Source organism: Notolabrus celidotus, chromosome 3 (genome assembly GCF_009762535.1).
Source record: "Notolabrus celidotus isolate fNotCel1 chromosome 3, fNotCel1.pri, whole genome shotgun sequence".
Lineage (NCBI taxonomy): Eukaryota > Metazoa > Chordata > Actinopteri > Labriformes > Labridae > Notolabrus > Notolabrus celidotus.
Window position 1 is genome coordinate 10,269,754 of NC_048274.1, and position 25,579 is coordinate 10,295,332.

Below are 25,579 nucleotides of genomic sequence, written 5' to 3' on the forward strand. Positions count from 1 at the left end.
GTGACTGTCAGTGTTTATGTGTCCTCAGTTCTATATTTTATCTCCAAAATGTGTAAACATGTCTGAAAATCTTTCCAAATAACTTCCTTTCTTTAAAAAACTTTAAAATGTGACTCTCCAAATAACCACAATGATGCATCTGTGTGTTTTGCACTGTTGTTAAAGAGGTTATGAGGTCATTTTTGGAATGAAAACTTCTCACAGAGATGACTGTGAGAAGAGGTGAGACACAGTCCCCTCCTCCAAACCAGCACAGAGGGGAGAGGCGGTCTTTTGTCACTGAGGACATGGTGCCATCTAGAGGGAGGACTCCATGTTTGTGTCTTTGGCTGAGGTGATGAAATCCCTGATAAAGCCCCGTAATATACAAGTCAATGAAAAACAAAAAAAATACAATCTGTTTTTTTAAGCATCCATCATTTGATAAAAGATCATTTAGGGTACAATCACAATGTTAAAAAATCGAATCATGCTCCTGCAAGATTTTCACTTAAAAAATAGCATTCAAACATTTTTTTGAACAAGGTTATATAAACAATATGAGAACAGTTCCATCCAGTAAAATATAGAAAAATAATCGTCATGCATACATCTTTAAGACTGAACAAACTCTGGGACCCAAAACATACAAATTCAAACAGATACAAAAACAAATTTCTGCATGTGCACTCACTAAACTAGTTCAGCAAAATTGGGCATACGATTTTGTATAAACTTAACTAAAATGCATACTACAGAAAATCTTCCCTACAGAGATTATTATATCATGATGACCAGGGTTCATCTGAGGAAGTTAGGACGTACAGGAAATAACAGCCGACTCAATAACAGGGATACTTTCTTGAAAGTATTCCTGATATAGATTATCAAAGTCTGTACTCACACTACCAGTCAAAAGTTATGACACACCTTCTCATGCAATGTTTTTTATTTATTTTAATTATTTTCAACATTGTAGATTAATACTGAAGACATCAAAACTATGAAATAATCTTGTTTTGCCATAATATGGATTACAACAGTAGTCAAATAGGGCTATCCATTGTGTACTAACCCTACCTCTGAACAACACAACTGATGGTCTCAAACACATTAAGAAGGCAAGTCTTTCTACAAATGAACTCTTGACAAGGCTCATGTTAATTAGAAACCATTCCAGGAGACCACTTCATGAAGCAGACTGAGAGAATACCATGAGTGTGCAAAGCTGTCATGAAGGAAAAAGGGGGCTACTTTACAGAATCTAAAATATAAAACATATTCTGGTTTGTTTAACACTTTTTTGTTAATTAAATAATTCCATATATGTTCTTTCATAGTTTTGATGTCTTCAGTATTAATCTACAGTGTTTCAAATAATTAAAATAAATATAAACCCTTGAATGAGAAGGTGTCTCCAAACTTTTGACTGGTAGTTTGTGTATTCAAAATTCATCTGCAAGCCAAAGATGTCAGGTCTGTTTAATGTAGGAGGTAAATCCTTTGTAATTAGATTATAAAAAATGAAAATGTATGGCCTATTTATCCTCTATTGACTTTATGTCAACTATTTACAGTCCTGATGATCCTTTTTTGAGTAGGTTTCATGCAGATAGTGATCAGGTGTTGTGTAAAAACTTTGATTTCCTTTTAAACAGGAGTTGAAGACCTGCACATGAAATCATTCCCCTCACATAGTGTAGTCTGGAACGTAAAACGTTCCCTCGCAGGAAGCTAAAACAAGCACTTTGTCGACTTCACTTCTTGCTGCGGTAATGTGCGCCCACCACCATGTAGCTGTCAGGTGACATGCTCAAAGTGGGCGACTTCACTTTGTCCCTGCAGACCCTGACCTCGGATCTGCCCCCTGCCGCTCCTCCTCCTCTGCAGGGGTCGTGTTTCTGCAGGTAACTGATGAAGGTCTCCCAGCCTCCGCCTATACGCACCATCACATGACGCTCATTCAGCATCTGAAAGCACACACAGCACAGTCAGGGAGGGAGGGAGGGGTGCAGGGAAAGAGTGTGTGCATGGATTTTCTGGTTGATATATTGCTGGGATGTTTATGAATCCTCAGTTAAATGAAAAGCACACACACACACACACACACAAACACACACACACACATATACACACACACACACCAATCTAATATTCACAAGCTTCTGGAGCATGTGTAGCTCTGGCTATGAAAGGCAAATGATCTCTTGGATAGCTTTGTCAAAATCTCATTAAACCAAATGAAACAACACCCCATGGCACCAGCTGAGCACGCACACACACACACACACACACACACACACACACACACAGGACTAATCCACATGTGAGCACCAACATACAAACATGCAGTGACACACTAATACACACCCACACAAATCTGGAAAAACAAACACCTAATAAACAATTTATTTTAAATGAAATGACTCCTCGCAGCTTGTCCGTGTGTGTGTACTGTAGTTACAGAGAGGTCAGTTTTATCTGAATCAACTCATCCCTCACTGACAGACATCCCACTGCTGCCATGGCAACCACCGCCACAATATAAAGCCGAGCTGAGACGGGGAGAAAAAAAAGGAGAAATTGAGATCAGTTCTGCGCTCAGACCTTCAACTCCCTGCAGACATCCCAAATTCCCAGGAGACCTTGCAAAGCCATCTCTTGTCCTGTCAGCACCGGCCCCGCCCCCCTCCTGCCTTATCGCCAATAAAGCCTTCATTACTGAGCCATTAAAGATGTGATAATACAAGCACATCCAGTCTTTTTTTTTGTGGGGTGGAGTGTGTCATGTGTGGGATGGAAAAAAAAAATCAATGGTACAAGCACACACACACACACACACATGCACAGCCAGGTGACACACACACACACATGCAGGCATAGAGGGAAGCCCAGACGTGTTCTGCCTCAGCTGTCATCCTGCAGATTAAAATGTCGAGGTTGTCAGGGGTCAAGTCTGACATCCTGAATAAACCACTCTCCTGTCAGACGCCCAGGGAATGTAATTCTGACTGTTTTCAATTTTCTGCAATTTATCAGGCATCCAAAGTGAAATGTCTCAATAATAAAACACAGTTACATCCATTAATCATCATTCCCATGAAGTATTTCGATTCTCAAGGTTTTTTTGGGCTTGATGCTAGCATGTATTTGTATGCTTTTACAATATTGAGGTTCAGTTTCTTGATTCTCATAAAGCAGCAGATTAAATTAAAGATATTAAAGCCTCATATAATTGCTTTAATGAACCCTTGGTGTCACTTAACGGCTTCTAATCTAGTTTAATGTGTTATTTCTTGTTTGATTCTGTGTGTACTCAATTTAACGATACACTCTTATCTTTATAAATCAGGACTTGTTAAAAGCACAATATACTAAACCGATCATCTTTCTGTTCTGTAATATTCAACATTGGTGCTAATTGTCAGGCACACTGCTTTATTTCTGTCTCCTCCGCTCCCCACCCTCCCTCCACCAGGTCTCTCTGTACAAAGTGTGCTATGTCTGCAGCCCATAAACTAGCGTCTGGATTCCCCTGTGTCCTCCCTGGCAGCTCCATTGATTCCATCTCTGCCTTCCTGCTGAAAGATGCATGAGTGTACTCTCTCAGAGAGGAGGTGTCTTTTAAACACAGGCCAGTAGGAGGCAGGCTTTAGCCACATCGCCTGCTTTTGATGCTGTCTGGGAGTACATTACGTCCTTGTAAATGTACAATAAAAAAAACACAGTAGGCAGCTTTACAGTTATGAGCTTATGAAAGTACATGTGTGTCTACAAGTCTCTTTTCTGTTTTCATTATGTGCTCAGGTCTGTACTAAGTAAGGGATCATTATCTTGGAGTGACTTCCTTATTAGAAATATACTCTATGTTCTTTAAATCCTCATGGTTTACCCACTGTGTGTTTCAGACAGTAAACTGATCAGTCTTAAGACAATCAGCCAAGTGTAAAGTGATATAATATCTTCTTATTTCTCCGTTTTCTTTTTACTTTGGAAAATAGATCAAGGTGACTAATCCCAAAGAATGAGGAGAAATAATTAAGCAATGCTAGATGCAAGTCTTTAGGCATACTGGTCAAAGTGTGCAAAACTTAAGTCCAAACATCATAGCAAAGAAACTTTCCGATCCTCTCTATCCTCTCCTCTTAATACAGGAACCTAAGGGGGTTACTGAACCAGAGTCATGTCAAGACATGTCCCAACCCTGAGTCTAGCCCCCCTATTCATCCCTCCTTTACTCGACCCCTATTCATCCCTCTTTTCCTCGACCCCCCCTCATCCCTCCTTAGCTATACACCTACCCATCCTTCTTACCTCAACCCCTACTCATCCCTCCCTAATTCGATACCCAATCTTCCCTCCTTACCTCAACCCCTACCCAGCCCTCCTTACCTGGTCCCCTTCTCATCCCTCCTTACATTGACCCTTTAACTTACTTAAATCAAATTTTTAAAACTTTGCCATCGCATTGTTTCATTCTTTGATGTTCAATGATGGCATTTTGTTTATGTACTACGTTGAGTCCTGGTCTTGTTAGTGAACAGTCTCTTAAAAACGACTGGGTGGACTGGTAAAAAATTGCTTCCAGAAACTAAATCTGTAAGACTTTGTTGAGGCGCTGACTTTTCCTTCAGCACCACCAGGAGGTTGAGAAGTGAAATGTCAGAGATCAGCTCCTCTCCAGAAGAGAAGTAGGATCTTTGATTAACATCTCTGGTCACAAAATATACCTGCACACCTCTCAGCCATGTCAATCCATGCTCACTGTTAATAGCATAACTTGTGTTTTCACCTGACTGGGCTAGTGAACATGGGACACATTGTAAAATGAATAGAATCATGTTAACATTATCATTATTGTTCCTTATCTTCTCTACTCCATCCAGGTCAAAGGTCAAGGCCACTAACAGAACAAAAATAAAGCTGATTTCAGGAGTCAGTGTCCGGCTCAACGACATCTGAAAAAGATAAAATTCTTCATCATCCTCATTTTCAGTCAGCTGAAACTAGCCTTCAAAATAAGATGCTTTCATTTTCCTATCAGGTTTATCTCTCATGCAGAAAGCTTCATAAACACAGAACTGATGCGACATGATATTGTGAGGTGTTTGAATGTCTTTTCCATCCATTGACAGAGTCAGACTGTGTCCCTGCTATAAAGCTGGAGGAGAGCCTAATTGGGCGCAGAGAAGAAAGAAAAGCCTTCCTCTTTTTTAACACCAAAGAATGGCGGAGCACTCCAGGGCTGGCGTGATTGAATAGCCTCCAGAGGGAACAGAGAGGAGGGGGGCAGAGGAAAGTTTACATGTGAGGAGGGGCGGTCATGCTCAGCCGCTCATTAACAAGCTGTCTGATTAAACCCCCTCGCTAATGACTCTGTCGGAGCAATCAATAGTATCTGTCCTTTAAAAAGGTCTGTACACACTGAATGGCGTGCTCTCCTAGGAGCTGCACAGAGGTTATCATGGTATATGATAATGGAGGATTACGCCTGGTTTCCCTGCACATGTGTAGGCAGCTGTGAGCTCGGAGGTAATGGATGGAGTCAAGGTTGATGGGCTGCAGCACGCTATTCACACAGCTAAGGTGTGTTTTTGTCAGGGATAGGAGACAAGGGAAGGCCAGGTATACTAACTAGTAATTATGGCTTGAAACTGACAGATGGACATAGAGTCATGGCGAAGAGTTGTCTTTGAAAGGTAGCTTGAAAAGGTGAGCACAAAAGGTTAAGTGTTTAGAGACAAGTTCTTGAAATATATGACCCATAACAGGCAGTTCCTCTATTTTTCTACACTTCTTTCTTTATCTCTGGCAGAAGGACTCAGAACTGAAAACCATACACTTAAAGCAATGGAAAAAATATGCAATGTGCAACAATTGTGCTTTTCTACCTTATGATGCATCTTTTTTATCACCCTCAAAGAGGTGTAAGAGTGTAATTGAACACACTTGTGCATGTAGTGAATTTAATTTTAGTTTTAGGAGATGCACAGTGGCAGATGACAGTAAAAGTATTCCGTCTGGTCTGTCTCTGTTGACCAACCATTTAACCACACACTTTGGTTATTTCATCTTTATTGCCTCCTTTCATGTACTGTTCAGACGTGTGCTCCTGTGTGATTGACATGTCTGCTGCAGAGAAACAGCTGTTCTCTGTCTAAAGGGGACTGTTATTTTCTGAATGGGCGGTGACAATAAGATGTCTGTCAATGCGTCAAAATGTGGCTGTAAACTGAAGCTGATAGCATCGATTAGCAGTTTAGAAAGTGAAGAGTCAATACAATTAACAAGGTAGTAAATGGATTTCAACTAGCGGACAATTAGCAGCCAAAGCTGTGAGACGCCTCAGTCTGCCTCTGTTTCATGTTAATACTGTTTATAACCCGGCTTTCTTACTGGTCTTCCTGCTGTGTTAGATGCTTGATTATGATTGGTCAAAACCCTGATCACACGCCATGTCAAATCAATCCACAGAAAAGAGTTCTGGCATATTTTGCTTCTGTTTGTTTACACCATAGACCGTAAGGTGAGGTCAAACCGTTAGTGTCCATTATCAACATATCAGTAAACAATGTGGCAGGTGAGAGAAACTTTAGGTTACCAGTCTCTACAAAGAAACTTAAACCATGAGCGGTGGTGATGATAGCAGCAGGGTTCAAAGTTGTGACATTTTCCTTGTTTATTTTTAAAGGTGTGTGAACCACAGAGCTCAGAGAAGAAGGAGAGCTAATGAAGACAGTTTCATGTTAAATCGACCGAAACAGGCAGATAAGAATCCATCGACATTGAACACTAACTGACGTGGAATCACTGGGACCAAACTAATCTTCTAATCAATGTTTTTTGCCAACGTGTTTGTGTCTTAATTTAGTAGCAGGGTAATAAGCAAGATAATGAAAGGTTAGCAGGGGGTTATGGGAAATAGAATCCCGACAGGGTGAGACAAGACCCCGACGCAAAGGTTGCCTGGTAGCCATACATTATCCCTTACTTATTGTGATGTGTTGGACCATTTTAGCTCCCACTTCACAATAATGTAGTGTTGAAAAAAAGACTATATTTGAATGCACAGAATCCTGAAGGAATCAATAGATAATCAGATGGATAATGTATTACTTATAAAATACTCTTTATACAGTGTGCATTAAACCTACACTGCAGCTCTCATTCTTTGTATGGATCGAAAGCCTTATTTTCAAACCCTTTCCACATAAGTGCACGAGGACTCCCGAGTGGGCTACCATTTGAACCGCACACCACGGCCATATCTTTACAAAATCCTGCTGAAAGAGACGCGTTTCTCCCTCAGGTTTGAACTCTTTGCTGAAGGTCTATGTACTGAATAAAATCATTGTCGGCACGGTCTTATCCTGGCCATTGGTTGCCAAGCAACCCTGCCTCCCAGAAGGCCATTCTCAAGCCTTTGTGCAGACGCACATGGGTGGTGCACGACTCCAGGAGGCTGAAAGGCTCCTACGTCTCCATCCCCAATGATTGTAAAGCCGTCCCTGTGACACTTTGCACTTGCAGTTGCTGATTCAGCTGTTGATTAATAACTCAACAGCCTGTGCACCTCACGTCTTATTAGGGAGCATCATGACGCACCTTCACAGGACAAGACATTAGAACTAGTTTACAATGCTCAAGCCATGTTCTGTTCAACTACCTTAATACAAGAAAACAATGCAATAATGTGATCAAGCTAGTGAAGGTGGGAACACACCTTGTGTTCCAGAGATGGGTTTTCCTCTTTTACTGAAACTAACTTGTTCAATCGATGCTGTGGCAAGCTTTAAACAAATGTAGAAAATACTAGATGCATGATTTACTTTACACATATGTCTTTGTTAAGCCTGGTTTATACTTCTGTGTTGACTATGAGCAGCAGTGACCAACGCGGACGAGCACACTACATCCTTGTGCTTCGATGTGTGTACGTAGCTCTGCAGTACTACTCCCAAACACTTGAGGGCAGTGTGGTCTTTGATAGTCGGGTCGCCTGTTTCCTGTCCCGCTTCCTTTTTTGCTTGTTTCTTCACACAATTCAGACAGTATGTCAATTTTTAGCTGATACATGTTGCCATTAAAATACAGCAGTTATTAGAAGCACTAGGGACGAGGTTCAGGTTGGACGATGGAGGAACAAAGCGCAGGGATTTGACACAGGAGACAGGGAGCCATAGATGGCCTACTGCTGTGGACGTTCCAGAATCAAGCGGCAACAGCTACTTCTATCCTGCTCATGACTGTCATCTCTCTCTCTTCATCTCCCTCTATCCCTTTTTCCAACCCCAACACGGTCTCAGTCAGATGTGTGTCTAGCATGAGTCTGGTTCTGCTGGAGGTTTCTGCCTGTTAAAGGAAGTTTGTCCTTGCCACTGTAACTTGCTAAATGCTGCAAAGTGCTCTGCTCATGGTGGATTAAGATGAGATCAGACTGAGTCCTGTCTGTAAGATGGGACTGGATCTTATCCTGTCTTGATGTTGGGTATTGGTTAATAATAGAACGTAGAGTACGGTCTAGACCTGCTCTGTTTGGAAAGAGTCTTGAGATAACATTTGTTGTGATTTGGCGCCATATAAATAAAGATTGATTGATTGATTGACAGGGTTCAGATCCTGACTCCAGTGGGGTTTGGTCTATTCAACAGAAATATTTTGGTGAAGTTTGGAGGAAAAACAGTTTCTGGAAAATGTTGCTGAAGTAAAAATGTTTAAGTCCAGCTTTTCGTTGGTATGTAAGTCTTGCAAATTTACCGACCTCAAGTGTGATTACACTTGGAGCAAACAAATCAATTAGTTTTCACTCGGATACAGTCTCTTTAAATGTATTTATAGTTGCAAGTTGGTAGGATTTTTATTCATTTGCAGAGAGACAGGGTTAAATGAAGCACTCACTCGTATGTACAGAACTTTTTCCCCGACACGGTAGCATCCTTTAGGTTGCTTTTGGACAGGGAACCTGGTGGGACAGCTGCAGGGAGGGTTCTCGATAATGTTTCTCACCTTTGATGAAAAGACAGAGAGAGGGAACATCCAGTCAACACATACAGTATAGATTTCAAACAAATAAGATTCATTACTAATAAGTGATAATAAAAAACACACAATATCATCTAAAATGTCGGGGGCGCCCGCGCTCCTCCGGCTCATGGATTTGCTGGTGGAGCGAGGAGTTCTGGCTGCAGGAAGTGAAGCAATGGGTGGCGTTATTGTTGGAGTGTGATGGTTTAGGATTTGGTCTGCTGAGGGTGCTGATGGTGAAGTTGCAACAGATGTGTTGCTGGTGCAGGATGAAGAGAACAAAGGTGTTTGTGTTGAGGCTGTGGTCATGCAGGGGTTAGAGGATAGAGGAGGGGGTAAACACGGAGGAGCTGGGTTTGTTGTAGTTGATGGAAGATCAGAGGCAACAGAGACAGCGAGGGGTTCAGGCACACGGGTTGGAGCGGGAGCGACGGATGCAGGGGGAGGAGGGGAAGGGGGAGGAGGAGGAGGAGAGGGGGCTTTGGGAAGTGATGACTGTGATGGTGAATAAAAGGATGCAGGTGGGAAAAAGGAGAAGGGCAGAGGGGACGATGGAGAGAAGCGGCCTGCCTCCTCTCTTTCTATCTCTCTTTCCAGCTTCACCAGCCCTGGTGGCTCGATTCCATATCTGAAAGAGAGATTTAAAGAAAACAATTACAGTACTCATAAGGACAGCTGACATAGTAATGTAAAAGTAACATCAATAGACAGACAGACGAATTATAACTAGATATAATGAGTGAACAGCTAGCTAAGACAGATGAAAAATCGGCTACAGTGGAGTAATAGGGAGAAGAAAATAATGGATAAATGTTTCTAATAGTTCTATATATACTGTCATATCTCTCTGTCAATAGCTCTTCGTCCTCCTCTATCCCTCTTTCCAACACGGTCTCAGCAGATGCGTGTCTAAAATGAGTCTGGTCCTGCTGGAGGTTTCTGCCTGTTAAAGGAAGTTTGTCCTTGCCACTGTAACTTGCTAAATGCTGCAAAGTGCTCTGCTCATGGTGGATTAAGATGAGATCAGACTGAGTCCTGTCTGTAAGATGGGACTGGATCTTATCCTGTCTTGACGTTGGGTCTTTGTTAATAATAGAACATAGAGTACAGTCTAGACCTGCTCTGTTTGGAAAGAGTCTTGAGATAACGTTTGTTGTGATTTGGTGCTATATAAATAAAGATTGATTGATTGATGATGGTCAAAACTTGTTGTCAAAGTAATGGATAAATGGTTCCAAACTAAACAGGGAATGAGTAAGCAGATCAATTAGGTAGCAAAGGTAGCTAAAAGTTGGATACATTTATTAAAGGTCAAATTAATTAGCTCAAAGTTATCTGTACATTTTAATGTGTCTAAATGTAACTCATTCATTATTGGTTTAAATGGTAAGCTAAAATGAACTGATAGATAAAATAAGAAGCTATGGTAATGGATAAAGTAGTTAGCTAAATGTTAGCTTTTTCGTCTAGCTACCTGGCTGCAATCCGGCCCAGCTCCATCAGACACAGGCACACCTCCCGAGGCTGCTTGTGGAGAACTTCAGACAGCACATGTGTTACACAAAGAAGGTTAGGGGACAGAAATGAACAAAAAAAAGAGATGTTTCTGGAGATAACACTGAAGTCAAAAGACTGGAGGAGCAACAGTCTCAACAGAAAGGGCACGTTTCAGGTCGGCTCTATTGTGAATCTCTATCTCGAAAGCTTAGCAGGGATTCCTGTGGGCTCTGATGTGCAGCTGAGGGCATAAGGGGCAAGAAAACAAACAAGTCACCCTTGTCTCTGCAGTACGTTATCTATGCATTCAAAAAGAGCATGTTCACTCAAAAGTTCAATTCAGTTCATTTTTTAAGAAGGCAGCTGGTGGAGCATGCAGAAAAACACGATGAAAGGTTTAAAGTCGAGACATTTTCGTTCTTCATTTTCACCTGTATTAGACATCCAACATCACATCATGGCTGCAGCAGGAGGAGAAGAAGAAGAAGAAGAAGAAGAGACCTCCATGTCAGTGTCAAAGTTTACCCATCATTCAATTAGTAGAAGTGAAGAAGGTCTGTGAGGGGGGCTTATTGTTCGGGTGATTAACCTGCACATTATCGTTCTCACGCACCTGTCAAAATAACTTGCATAGACATGCCCCGGTAAAATGTGCACACAGAAGGCAGCGTGCATTTAATGATACAGAAAATTTTGAGCATGTTAAGCATCATGCATGCAGGGGATGTGAGGGAGGAATTATGAGACAGATCAATATGAGCATCAGAAACATTTTCTCCTGAAATCTTCATAAAATAAAAAAATTCTAATCATATTTTTTGGTGCATGTAACAAATTCTGCTCTTTTGAAAAACCACACACTGTATGATGAGTCTATTTTGTGTATTCAGACTTATCCAGAGGGTAAAAAGCTTTGTCACCAAACACAACAGTCATGAGGAGACTGAGAAGGAATACAAAGACTGAAGAGGAAGTATAAGGGACATGATGTTCTCACACAACTAACATAAACATGAATTACGTGGAAACAGTTGTCATGACTCGTTATTTGATTCAGACCTCATGAGGACAAAGTTTCAAAAGTGTAATTTAACTAATAGCTAAGCAGGAGAGATGCATGATACGAGGCCTTTATTGGTAAACAAAGGGAGAGCTCGTAATGTTTCTCCATTATGTTAAAAGCAATCTCCGGTCTGAACTCACCTAAATCCTCCGACTCAAAAAGATAAGCCTCATCAACGCCGATCTTTCTGCACCAGTAGAGGAAGTTGGCGGTGTTGTCACGGGCGAAAAAGGAGCCTGAGGTTGCATCGGCACGCCAGTGGATCACTCTCCTCATGAAGGGCTTTAAATGACAGACATACATGTAACACAAGACTACACAACTAGGGAGTTAGTGTAATATAAGCAAATGCTTGAATAAATTCATGTTTCACACCATTGTAGGAATAAATACGGATACAATCTTTGTGTTAAGAGTATCCTTAAATATGACAACAGTCAGAGCTATACTTGAAGGGATAGTTGTGACACCTTCTTGTTGATCTTGCACAAAGTATTTTGTATAAAGAGGGTAAGGAGCAGCATATTGTGCAGGGTGAAGCTCAGTAACAGGAAACGAGCAGATGTGAGCAAGGACTGAATCCACCAGCAAAAAATGACATGGCACATGAGGACTGATCTGACCTTTCACAGTTTCAGTATCTGCTATCATCTGACGACGACACAGCCTCTATATGGCCAACTATTTGGGGTTTCTGGTGTAGCCAACAGTTCAGGATAAGGACTCTCTTTTTTGTGCACTGAATTCGTTCACAGTTCAACTAGCAGCTTGAGAGGTGAGGATTTTTCAGCCCCGCCAGCAGGTTTGACCTACATGCATGACATTTTTTTTGCAAAATCATTTCAAGACTAAGAAAAAAGTCTATTATGGTCATGGTCTAATCCCAACAGGAAGGGCAGAAATTTATAGTAAAGGCCTCATTTTGGCGATTCGCAGGGTACGTATTTTAAATTTGAAAGCTAAATCGATGTTAGATGACGGATGATGGTACTGGGATTGCTTCATGGAGGATAATTTTACCACTGCAACATTACACATGCCCTGTTTCCAAATAGAACGTTTTTTCTGTATACAGACAAATCTCACTGAAATGCTTGTGGACGATATTACTCAGACTACAAGTGGAAACAAGTACACTACTGATACCTAATTAGGGTCCTATACTAAGAGGTTGTGCAAATTTTATGCAAAATCTGCAATCAAATGGCTTTATCTTCAATGGGCTTTTACTGTGTGGTCATCACTTACACTGTTTCTTAAGGTCACAGATGAAGGTACAACACCCTTCTGATAATTCAAATTGAATTGTAATCAACTCTAAATCTTATTATCTTTTTTATTTTAGTTGTACTTTTTTTGTGGTTGGGGGGTGGGTGTGTGGGGAGTTTGTTGCAGGAAGAACTCTTAAGACTTAATGTTTGTGTCTGTGGCACCTTGCTATTGTTGGTGTGGATCATAGTTTCCTGCAGCAGCTGTGCCAGCCGACAGAGGAGGACGCCGTTATCCAACCTCTCCATCAGACTGTCGGCTGTGAGGTCCTCACCTGAAGAAACACAATCAAATGATGACTCATGCATTGTGTATCAATAAGTCATAGTTCTACTTGAGGCTCATTTGTTTCTTTGTAAAAATTCATAGACACAATTATATTTTATAGCACTTTGAATAAGCAGCTAAAACAACTTTCCCAAATAAGGAAGAGAAAAACAAATTTCACAAGAAAAATGACGGTATGAAATGTAGTTAAGTGTATTATCTGAATAGTGATACTAATTTTCCTCCATGTTTCCAGCAGGGTCTAATGTAAGTTTTCAGATATCTTAGATGAAAAAAAATTGCCTTCATACTTTACGACTGCATTTACCCACCCAACAGTAAAACAGCGCATTTGTTATGGTTGTAAACTTTTGGATTATTGTAGAAATATTTGTTCCTCCACTTCCAGATATCTTTCAACGTGTTGCAGCATGCATAGAGCCTTTATGTTTTCTTTTACAAAGCAGTAAAGTGGGAAGAAACGTCCCTTTCCCTGGAGTCACAGCAGCAGCTCTCCTCACACAAAGGTATTTCAAAGATTTGGGATAATAAGTAGGTTAATGTGCCTCTGTGTTTAATGTGACAGCACCTTTTATCACCTCTTCCTCAAAATAAAAGACCCTGAATCTAACTTTACTGCCAGGTTTTATTCATCCAGTGAGGGAGGTACAACTTGAAGTGATATTTTGGTGTTATACGTTTCTCTAAATGTGGTATATGAAGGTTAATAAAGGAGAAACCACTCTTACCAAGGAGTTTGTTGAGCCAGAAAGCCAAGTCTTCTTTCATTGGAAGCAGGCTGGCGTCATGGCGGTATGGCAGCCACTGGGTGTACTCCTGAGGACTGGTTAAGCCGGGCCCAGAGTGTCTGTACTTGTCACTGAGAAGACAAGCCATCCCCAGCCCGGTCAGGATCCTCGGACTCAGAGGACCGTCGATGCTGTTGTTCATGTCTACCACTTCACTTTCCATGTTTCAGTTTGGACTGGTCTCTGACGAACCCTGCAGGACAAAATAATAAGAAAGGAGTTTATTTAATGCTTATGTTGGGTTTCACATTTTACATTTGTTGCTGTCCTGTTTCAGGAAATCATTCACTTTAAAGGAGACCGTGTTTGATAGCTCCATGGAAGAAGTTTCACCAAAGCTCAGTCATTTAGAAGCAAAATTCCCTTTTCTTGTCTGTTTAGAGGTGTCTCCCTGATGTGATGGAGAATCATCAAACAAAACTGGACTTTGGACTTTGATCACTTTTAGATCCCTTCTTGAAACATATTTTATTGAAGAGCCTTTCCTGATTTTACCTGAACTTTATTCAGATTGAGCTTTATTTAGCTTGTTTTACTTGATTGTAACCATTTAATATGCATATATATATATATATATATATATATATATATATATATATATATATATATATATATATATATATATATATATATATATATATATATATATACATATTGTAAAAGACATATAATCCCACTAAAAGAACTATAAAGGAATGCAATTATTTAAAATAAAACAATAATACAATTTTAATATTTTGAAAATTATATATATATAAACATATACATATTTTAAAAAAATAAATAATAATAATAATAATTATATATATATATATATATATACATATATATGTTTTACATTCTTTTATTATTATTATTCTCTAAATAATTTATAATCCTTTAGAGTTATTTTAGTGGAATTTTATGTCTTTTAAAATATGTTGTATTTCTTGATCTTGACTTGTGTGATCTTTTCTTGTTTCACTTTGCTGACCATGTAAAGCTCTTTGTAACCTGGCTTTTGAAAAGTGCTCTATAAATAAAATCATTATCATTATCATTATTATTATTATTATCATTATTGTTGTTGTTGTTGTTGTTGTTGTTGTTGTTGTTACTTTGATACTAAAAAACTTCACCTTTATACTACTTGTGTAAAGGTATGGGAATGATTGTATTGTTTAAAGAGTCTATCTTTTGAGACAGTAATAAACATTAACATGGTAATGATTTCTAGGAGAAATAAAGACGCAGACTGAAAAAACAAAGCTGTCTTTCCCATGCACAAAAACAACAATGCATGTTGAAACCAATTTTACACACCACCATCATTATACTCAGAACCTTACAGTAAACACAATCATTGATCAAAGGGATTAAAGTGACTGACTGCAGCTTTAATAACATGTCGAGCTACAGCCTCGGGCCGGTCTTCTGGAGCCACTGCATGGCTCATTTGTGCTGTTCCCAGAGCAGCCTCCATCATAAAGCTCAGCCCCATGCAGAGACATGCTCCGACTGCCAGAAAGCTCTGCTGCTAATCAGCTGGAATTAAGACAACAACACACGCAGGTGGGTCACTGAGCCTGCTGGGTAATGTACAGTAACTCAGTTTGTGCCAGATGACTTACTGTAAAGTTTCATTGTAAACTTGCAAGATTACGACAGGGAGACTAGAACAATGCAGGGGTCTGCCTGTTTCAGGTGGGACATGAGTTACGATCTGAGAGGAGTTTGAGAAACTGAATCATGAATTTAAGGAGACCAAATCCCAGGACTAGGAAACTGGATTGTAAAGGTTTTAAAAGTGGATATAGGGGCGACAGTTTATCTTGAGTTGCAACAAAATGCAGCATTGCGTAATCCTCCAGGAATGTTAATTACTTCAAAACGCAACTCCTTAACACATGGCGTTATGTCACCTTGCTGTAGGCTCCTGTGTTGATTGTTCTGGAGAGTTACAATGTTACAATGTTAAAATGTCATTTAGCAGATGCTTTTATCCAAAGCGACGTACATACGAGAACAAGAACAACACAAGCAAAGATCTAGACAAGAGGAAACAAGATCAGTACGGGTAACAAAGTGCTTCAAGTCCATTTGGGTGCAGGTACTGCCAAGCAGTGTAAAGGCAATGCAGAAAAGTAAATAATTTTTTTTTTTTCTTTTTTGTAAAATAAGGAACATCTTCAATGAAGCAACCAAACCATTTAAGACTTTCCATTATCATCATCAACAATTAACATCACCAAACTAATGACCAAAGTACCAAGTGCTGGGTCACTCAAGAGCTGAACACAGATTCCCAGAGTAGAGCAGGAAAGTGCGTGTCAATTGTAGCTGGAAGACATGATCTGCCACTGGGGACAACAGTGGAGAACAGTCTAGCTAAGTGCATAGTGCTTCCTAAAGAGCTGGGTCTTTAGCTGTCTATTGAAAGTAGAGAGGGACTCTGCAGATCGAATGGAGCTTGCCAGTTCATTCCACCATTTAGGGACAACAGAAGAGAAGAGTTGAGCTAGTGATTTCAAGGCCTTGTGTGCTGGAAGCACTAGGCGCTTTTCAGAGGCTGAGCGTAGCGGGTGAGAAGGGCAGTAGACCTGGATGAGGGGTTCCAGGTAAACTGGAGCAGTTTTGGTTACTGCTATGTAAGTCATGATTAGAGTTTTGTATCTGATGCGAGCTGCAACTGGAAGCCAGTGTAGCGAAATGAGCAGGGGAGTGACATGAGCTGTCTTAGGCTGGTTGAAGACCAGACATGCTGCTGCGTTCTGGATCATTTGCAGAGGTTTAACTGTGCATGCAGGGAGGCCTGCCAGTAGAGAGTTGCAGTAGTCAATGTGTGACATTACAAGAGCCTGAACCAGAAGCTGTGTTGCATGTTCTGTCAGGTAGGGTCTGATCCGCTTGATGTTATAGAGGGAAAAACGGCAGGACCGAGCAATCAAGGCAACATGAACCTTGAGGTTAGCTGGTCATCGATCATGTTACCCAGATTTCGGGCAGACTTAGTGGGCAGAGTTAGTCAGAGTTGTCTGACTCTCCTCATTCAATTAAATAAGAGTTCTGCATTTTTTCATGGAGAGTGACTGTCAGTCTGAATGCAGCCTCAGAATCCAATCTAGACAGAGACCACACTACTCTCATGCTGGGTTAAAAGCCAAGGAGTAAAATTAAGTTTTAAGACGTGATTTAAAAGTTGGTGAGGTTGGGGACAATCTATCATGAGGGGGCAGCTCATCCCACAGTTTGGGGGCCACTGCTGAGAAGGATCGGTGGTCACCCCTGGTTTTCAGCCTGGTTGTAGAAGCAGCTAATCAGCAGACCTCAAAGATCTCGAGGACAAGTAGCTCTAGTCTGGCAGAATCCTCTGCTATCCCAGCTTCTCTTTGAGGCTTATCATTCTACCATGAATGCTGAAGCTAACATGCTGTAACATGAGGGTTCAATGTGTGGTGCTTGGGTCGCTCTATAAATAGCAAACAGCAGGATGGAGATGGCTCTCTTTCTAAAGAGCCCTTTGCTGTCGCCACACTCAGGCCGCATCACATTAACACTTCCTTGTCACTCAATCACATGTCACAGAACCGACCAATCAGAGGCTAGGATGAAGAGGCTCCAGGTAAACGTAATGAGACCCACAGAAGTACATTCAACATGTTTTGGTCACAACTACGAAATGCTTTAGAAATTATTCCGATAATAACTTTAGTAAACTTGTATGTAAATAGTTCACTGTATGAATAATGTAAACACATGTTAACCTCAAAGACAGGATATAACTCAAATTCTGAATTGACTTTCCTGTTAAAGCTTAAACATGCTCATTTCTGGCGTGTAAAAGCACATTACAATATCTTCCATATTTTCTAGCGTCCAAAAATATGCTTTTTAGTAACTTAACTTGATTAATAGCTTATACAACCAAGAATATTAAAAATTTGCAGGCATTTTGTCACAAATCAGAGTATTTGCAGGGTGCCGTTTGCATAGTGTAAGCGCATGTCCCCTGTACAGAGGCTATAGTCCTCATCACAGCGGTCGCAGGTTTGATTCCGGGCCTCTACCATTTGCTGCATGTCTTCCCCCTCTCTCTACTCCCCACATTTCCTGTCAATATATGGCATTTTTCTAGCGTGCAAAAATATGCTTTTTCATAACTTAACTTGAATTTACAACTTAGGTGACCGAGAATATTAAAAGTGTGTTTTGTTAACAATTAGAGTATTTTTAAGGCACTGTTGGCCCGTATACAGAGGTTATAGTCCTTGTTGTAGTGGTGGCAGGTTCGACTTCCGGAGTCTACCATTTGCTGCATGTCCTCCCCCACTCTCTGCTCCCCACATTTCCTGTCCATCTCCAGCGTTCCTATCCAATAAAGCTAAAAATGCCCAAAATAGAGATGAGAGAGTCCTTGATACAGGCTGCACAGGTTGCAGTCTGACCCCCATCACATTCTCTTCTCTCTCCTTCCAGTTTCCTGCTCTATTCACCGTCCTAACCTCTGACTAGACGCCCACAAATATATAGAATCTGATAATAATTGCAAACTAAAATGTTGACCTCATTATGGCAGTAGATTTAAAGTTAACTTAGTTGCCAAAATGAACATGACTCAACCTGCAGGACACAGGAAGATATGGATCCTTTTTTTTTTTAGAACACCATCAAAATGTTGTTCAGACATTTTACTCAAACTAGAAAAATAAATCTTGTTCTCTAAGTGGTCTTGGAGTAAAGTCAGAGGAACAGCTAAGTTAATGGAGACTTTTTGACTTAACTTCATTGAAATCCATCAAAATATGCTGCAATACTTCTGTCTGCAGACTTCTCCTTACATCCATGTTGCTATCATTTCTAACAAAGACTACATCTCTACATCATAAAGCCAGGTGAGAGCACACCTGGCGCGCAGATGTTTTGGGATCCACATCAGCAGCATCCCAGCTGGCTTTATGAGCTCACTAACAATTTGTATAAAAGCTGTGCTTGTACACTGAAGTACCTGCTCTGTGCTGAAGCTAATCATTAAAGCTCTTGTGTTTGGGTCGTTATGTTGACTTACATCAGCAAAAAAGGGTCTGAAACCTCCTCTGGGACGTAATGACAGAAGAAGTAGGGCAAGGACACACACTCCGTACATGTATGTCAGGGAATTCTGCTCCGCTGAGGTGAATATGAGGATGTTGTGGACGTACGATTCATGCTGGACGTGGTGAAAAGGCTCTATTGTAAACACATCATTCGGACAAGGGATATGTGAAAGAGGCTGTCTGCCAAGTTTGAGGCTGGTTTACAGGTTGACCAGCGGGCCATGAGAGCCCCTGTCTCTAACAAAACATCCAGGTGCAATATTCACACCTCTGCTACAGGATGGCTCTGCTGGGAAGGGGAGGCAAAGGTCGCCCACTGGCCTTGCTCTCAGACACAAGAGGCCTTTATACTGCTGCAGAGCTGAGGGTCACGATTCTAACAGTCTGCACACAAATGTCCTTGCATGTATCTCTATTTCTACTCCGCTTCATTTAGCCTTTCACAGTCTCTAATACCTCCCAAAGTGAGATCTGCTTCAGTGGAATTTCACAGCCTTTAATTGTGTTTTCTCAATGAGAGCGACGTCTTCACAGAGTAACCTGCTGTTAGCAGGGAAACAGCTAAAATTACACACCAGCATACCTGCAAAAATGTGTGTGCAGAATGAAAGATCTGAGCAGGAGCACTGGCTTAAATACCTGAACATGTAACTGTTTGTATGACAGAGGAGATGATTGATGTGTGTTGGGTGGCATGTGGCCTTCAAGCACACTGCTGCCTCCAGAGAATGAAACCAAAGCCTGAGCCTGGTAAACAAATAACTTCACAACTAGTTAACAGAATCCTGCTTCCTTACATGACAGGAGCAGCTCTCATGTTAACTGTGGAAAAAGGTTGAACGCTGTCACTGAAAGAATCATCTCTTCAGGAAGGAACATTAAACCAGTTTCAGTAAAACTTGAACTTGCTGTTATGGTTTAACCAGCGAGTTGATGCATTAACTTCTTGAAAAACACTTCACGATTCACAACAAATGTATATGTCCAGCAGCACTTACACTCCCTTTGAATCAATGATCTGATGTCTCAGGTGACAGTAGATCGTAACAGCTCAGAAGATGGAATGTAAAACTAGTGAGTGAATAACAAGTATGAATGGATACAGCTACATAATAGAGGTTTCAGCTATAGAGGTGCTCACCCCAGGACCTTTCTTCAGCTGCCTCCAGACTAAATAAACTTCATATCATCACAGGATGGAAAGGTCCGTCGCTTACAGCTCCAAACAGTGGAGACTAACTGTGCTTCAGCTAAAGTCAAACACAATAAAACTCAATTTTAGTGCCAAGGTATTAAACAGAATCGTCCATTGATTGTTTTAGTCTGAAGGGAAGAAAATAATCAATCATCCCTGCAGAACACGGCCTTCATTGAGGGAGGTCTGACTCAACTTTTCTTGCAACAGAGGCCAGGGAAGGTCAGACACCTTGGACATGTTGGAGGATTCATTGGTGCATGGATATGATGATGGCTGGCTTTTTTTTGTTGTTGCTATTGTTAAAAAAAAATTCCTTTATGCTAGAACAGAGAGATGGAAATAAAGGCATTCAGATTACTTTAAATTGATACGGATGCAACATAAAACCCATCAGATTCATCAACAGACTGATGGATGCTTCATTTTAATCCTAAATACTTACTCTCTGGTCAGTTTTTTCACATATTCTGTAACTTATGTGTTCTCCATATCTTACACTTTACACACACAAGCATTACGCACACTATTAGAAACACTTTAAGTCATGGTTGTAGATATTCTTTCAAACTCTTGCATCAAAATGATACAGAGTATGGGAGCAGTGAAGACTCTTGGCCTGGATAAAAAGAGACACATTTACTCTACATAGTGTATTTTAACGACCACCATTAAATCAATAACTTCGCACAGGCTACATGACTTTGTGACAAACACTGGAAAATATTATGCAAATTGTACTCACTCAGTGCAGCTCGTATGGATGCTCCTCTCCTTTACAAAGTCTCTTCTTTTTCCACTTTTCCCTCGTCGTGTTTGTTTTTCTCTCACATTCAGCTCTCACATCACTCCAGCCAGATGTTCATCGCCCTCAGCTTCTCCACATGTGAGCGCACATTACTGTTACGAGAGTAAAAAGACGAGACTTCCCTCACTTTTAAAACAAACTCCTGTCCTGTACACGCCTGCAAGTTTCAGGTGTCAGATTACAAGGTGAACGAGCTGGTGCACCGAAAGTAACCTGTTATCATCGCAGTTTGTTTACCTGACAACGTGTCTTACGCCACGTTTTGATTAAAAACTTTATCTCATATACTTTGAATTTTGAACCAAATAGTACACGTGTCTGATACGCATCTTCAAATTCAAATAGTCGCTAATTCAACGCAATTTATAGTTTAGAATGACTTAATTCCCACTTTTAATCACAGTGTTAGTTATTAATGTCACTGTGCTGTTGTGTATGCTTTTTTAAATAGTTTAAAAACATTCAGTAATATACAGAACATGTCGATGAGGATGTAAACATAACATACAAAATAAAGAGCTCTTTAATAACCTTGAAATAATAGAAACTTTGTATCTGTTTGTATCTACCTACTGTATTTTTCTACATTCATTTTGATTCCGCCCTCTGTTAAAAGCAAAACCCAATAAAAAGATTGTTAAAAAAAAGAAATTGATAAACAAAAAAACCCACAAATTGCATAAATACTATATTGGGGAAATAATTTACCAACAGTTTCTCAAAAAGTAAATTATTCAATAAAATACCTTGCATATAACACAAAACAAAAGGAGCAAGGAAATTATAATCGCCCCAAAAAACAAGACCATAATTTAAAGCAACAGTAAGTTCGAAAAGTCTTTTTTTTTTTTTATCTTTCTTGCAATCCTACTTGATTTAATTTTTTTCAGTGATGAGAAAAACGTCTTAAACTCATTTATAAAACAGCTAAAGGAGCTGCTAAATGAGGGCTGATTCTGTCTCCATTTACTCCAATGAATTTGATACTTACCCAAAAGTAGAACTATATTTATGGTGTCAGATACAGTTGGATAGAGATCATTCATGTAATAATGAATGATTGAGATATTAAAAGTAGGAATATCATCAATTTTTTCATGACAAGCCAAAAAAGTTGAGACACAGAGCATGAAAAAAACACGAGCTCCAAAGTTTCCTCAGTCTCATTACATAAGGTACATTTGTGGTATTTGTTTGGATTACAGTGATGGTGGAAAGGTGAATTTTATGGCATATTTTTGTCCTCTGTTGCATTTAAACTCATTAGTACTTTAATGAAGTTAACATAAAGCTGTCAAAACTAAAATGTATAACTACAACTTTCATCAGTTACTTTGCATGCTTACTGCATATGCTGTCTTTCAGATGGGTTAAGGTGCTGCACAATGTTGATCTTCACTCTATTCGATAGTAATAATAAAACATTTCAGCTATCAGTTCACTTCAAAATTAATACTCAAGCATACATATTATTTTTCAATGCTTGACTACATGCCCTATCTGATAACAGTCTATCACTTCACATTTACAAACCTACATTTATTCTGTTAGATGATCAGAAAGAGCTACAGTGTTATTATGAGTGTAATCAACAAAAATATCTAACTTTGGTGCTGTTTTATTAACGTATTCTTCTATGTAAATGTGACCTATGGTTTATTTGCTGCCCTCTCACCCATGGGGCCAGGGGATGTGTCCCTCATGTCACTATTCTCCCATCAGACCCTCCCCACCTCCTCCTTCAGTACACTTTCCCCTGCCCTCCTGCTCATTTGCACTGGTTAGCATTCATTTGACCTGATGCTTCTGTGAATATTAACGAGCATGTGTGCTGGTGAATAACCCTTACTTAAAATATTTTTGCCCATTTATTAATTCTTCCTTATTATATCTTCTATTTAACTTTTGAGTCAGAAAACCTGCACAAAGAAGCCTATAGGGAACATGCTAATGACGTTTTAATGACTAGTTTAATAACAACTCAGAAGCACCCACAGAGTTAATCCCTATTTTATACAGTCTATGGTTCATTCATAAGTCCTAAACATCTGGAAGGCAGCCTGAATGGTACAAGAAAGCCATACAGCACAGGTAGTCAGGTGTGCTCTCGCTTAGGAAGTCCAATCATAGGCGGCAGGAGGGAGGAGCTTGGACGATTTTCAGCTCCCACAATAAAGGTGAGCCGCCTCTGTCGGTTAATTTTGTTATAAAAAATATACATATTTATTTTATTGAATATACAAATTTCTAGAAATTAACACATCTATGTTTATAAATAGACATGTAATCAAAATATATATATATATATATTTGATATATTTATTTGAAAAACGTAATGACGTGTCAGTAGCGTGAGCAGAGCGTGAGCTATGTCCGCCATTAAAAGAAGAGAAGAAGAAGATGACGTTAACCTCTGCCCTTCGTTGATTTTGATTGGTTGATTCATTTTTAAAATTTTTAATACATACATTTCTAGAAATAAATCTAGTTTATGTTGAGAAACAACAATAACAGCATTAAAATTGTTATTTTGTATGTATATATTTTTAAAAGACACGAGCGATGACGTTAACCTTTTGCAATCCGCCATTAAAATGAGAGAAGAAGAAGTTGACCCTCGACCTCTGATCTTTGTTGAATTTGATTGGTTGATTTGTATTTCTGAAAGTTTGAACGTTTATTTGAAACAGAATCAACAAACAATACTCAAGCAGCATCTGGTGTACAATAACAGTCAAATTGATTAGTTGAAATAAGTTAAATCTAGTAACGGACTGCTTTACTTTTATTATCGATAGAAAACGAGGGCAAATGGAAGATTTGACACACACGTGGCTAATTCAGCAGTGGGGATGCTAACCTGGAGGACTCAAACGCCAAACATGGATAATAATGACAACATCGAAGAGGATGAGGAGGAAGAGGACTTACTGACTGAGCAGGATTTGATTTGTAAGTTTGGCCCCCATCTTAATTTGAGGTACTTCTGTCATGCGCTATGTGCCTTGGGCAAATGTTAGCTTTATCTGGTCAGCTAGCTGCTGGTAGCAGGAGATCTGTCTTGTTGTTTTCATAGTGGTATGGCAGGAATCTAGGTAATAATAAAGTATACAAGTATGTCAGGACTACAGTCGTTGCATGGTTAGGTAAATTAGTACATCACTGTTCATATCACTAACAGTAGATTAGTAAATGCATTAAGGTGGTTCTTGCCTAGAAAAAGCTGCCACCTACTTCAATTCAATGCACACTTTCTTCTAAAACTTAGGCTTTGTATGATTCAAAAAATAAAGATATAGTATTGGGTACAGTTATAGATTGTAACTCTTGTTTACTGTTAGGTCCGAAACTTAACATGTAGACATACCAGTGGAAATATTATCCTGAAATGTCACATTTTTGCTTCAAGAATTCATCGACAGTCCCTTAGTTTCATGGTTCTGAACACATAATTCAGCCATAGTTGTGATTTCAATTCAAACCCACCTGATCATTTCATCCCCCTTGTTAGATTTCTGCTGACACAGGCTGTGTATTTAACAGGAGGCGTGCCTGGAAGTGAGAAAATGATTGAATTAAAACAATGTCTGGGCTACATGATGAGGATCAGCGCTCACATGACAGATGGCATCTTGGGTTGCCAAGACAACTGAACCCTAATCCGCATCCTTTTATCCCTGTGCAATAGTGCCTCTGCTGCTGCTGCTGCTGCTGGTGGTGGTGGTGGTGGTGGAGGTGGTGGAGGTGAAGGTGGGGGTGGGGGAAGTCGATAATTCAGCACAGGGCACCATGTGCTGTGTACCACTCAAATTGGTCCCCTGGGTCAAGAGGACCCAAGGCCCATCAGATGGGGACACACTTATTAGAGACTCACAAGTGTTTTATCATTCTGTCAGATTAAAGCCAATCTCATTTTGAGGTGGAAGGAGCCATGCTGTTGGAAGGGAGGGTTTTTCTTGTATTGAATTCGAGTTAAAGTGCAATTCCACCATTTTTACACATTAAAAAGAAGCCTGCGTCGTTAGTGTCTCTTGTTTTTGCAGCAATATGGTCACCTTGGTTGCATGAGAGCATTAGGTTCAAAACAAAGGGTATTTTAAAGGAAGGAGGGAACAAAAAGGTGCTATCTTTTGCGATATGGGAGAAAAATGAAACAATTTGAAGACTAAATTGCAAGATATCTTCGCCTTTGTAGTTTTTTTTTATGTGTTTTTGTTGAACCTTGAAAAATCAAAGCTGTGGTGGTGATTTAGAGATCTTAAACCAGGCTGTTCGATTTTTTAATGGCGCTTCAGAATCCCTAAACTGGCTTTGAAATCAGCTGTGACTTCAAAAGTATGCAATGATACAACTGTTGGTCTCTCTGTCTCAGATAGATCATTTTTGATTTGACAAAATGTAGTTTTTTATTTTTCAAGTTTTTTTTGGGGCATTTTTGCCTTTAATAGACAGGACAACTAGAGAGAGACAGGAAGTGTTGGATAAGACATGCAGCAAATGGTCAAGGCTGGAATGGAACCTGAGACCTCTGCAACGAGGCCTATAGCCTCTGTATGTGGGGCGCACTGAGACCACTAGGCCAGCGGTGCTCCAGAC

At 40.0% G+C, this 25,579-nt stretch overlaps 2 protein-coding genes across 2 annotated transcripts in view; one reads left to right on the forward strand and one right to left on the reverse strand.

Moving 5' to 3' along the window:
* Positions 1-1,380: 1,380 nt before the first annotated feature.
* gas2b (growth arrest-specific 2b) lies at positions 1,381-24,807 on the reverse strand. The gene is made up of 11 exons (XM_034679790.1): positions 24,470-24,807; positions 20,921-21,075; positions 20,372-20,498; positions 20,122-20,230; positions 13,849-14,101; positions 12,997-13,106; positions 11,704-11,845; positions 10,478-10,541; positions 9,088-9,631; positions 8,878-8,985; positions 1,381-1,949 (listed from the first exon to the last, which is right to left on the reverse strand). The coding sequence occupies exons 5-11, from the start codon at positions 14,069-14,071 to the stop codon at positions 1,737-1,739; spliced, it is 1,404 nt and encodes a 467-aa protein (XP_034535681.1). The 5' UTR covers positions 14,072-14,101; positions 20,122-20,230; positions 20,372-20,498; positions 20,921-21,075; positions 24,470-24,807; the 3' UTR covers positions 1,381-1,736.
* igdcc3 (immunoglobulin superfamily, DCC subclass, member 3) overlaps positions 23,503-25,579 on the forward strand; it is a 167,959-nt gene continuing 165,882 nt past the window's right edge. The window contains exon 1 of the mRNA XM_034679784.1: positions 23,503-23,935. The gene's annotated coding sequence lies outside the window, so the exon portion shown is untranslated. The remainder of the gene's footprint in view (positions 23,936-25,579) is intronic.

Bases quoted from the DNA above. Each gene is read 5' to 3' on its own strand.
- gas2b (XM_034679790.1), bottom strand. From the start codon at position 14,071: ATGGAAAGTGAAGTGGTAGACATGAACAACAGCATCGACGGTCCTCTG. The intron at 13,107-13,848 runs GTAAGAGTGGTT...GTGTTTCTTCAG, and splicing joins CTGGCTCAACAAACTCCTTG to GTGAGGACCTCACAGCCGAC. The intron at 10,542-11,703 runs GTGAGTTCAGAC...TGCTGTCTGAAG, and splicing joins TTTTGAGTCGGAGGATTTAG to TTCTCCACAAGCAGCCTCGG.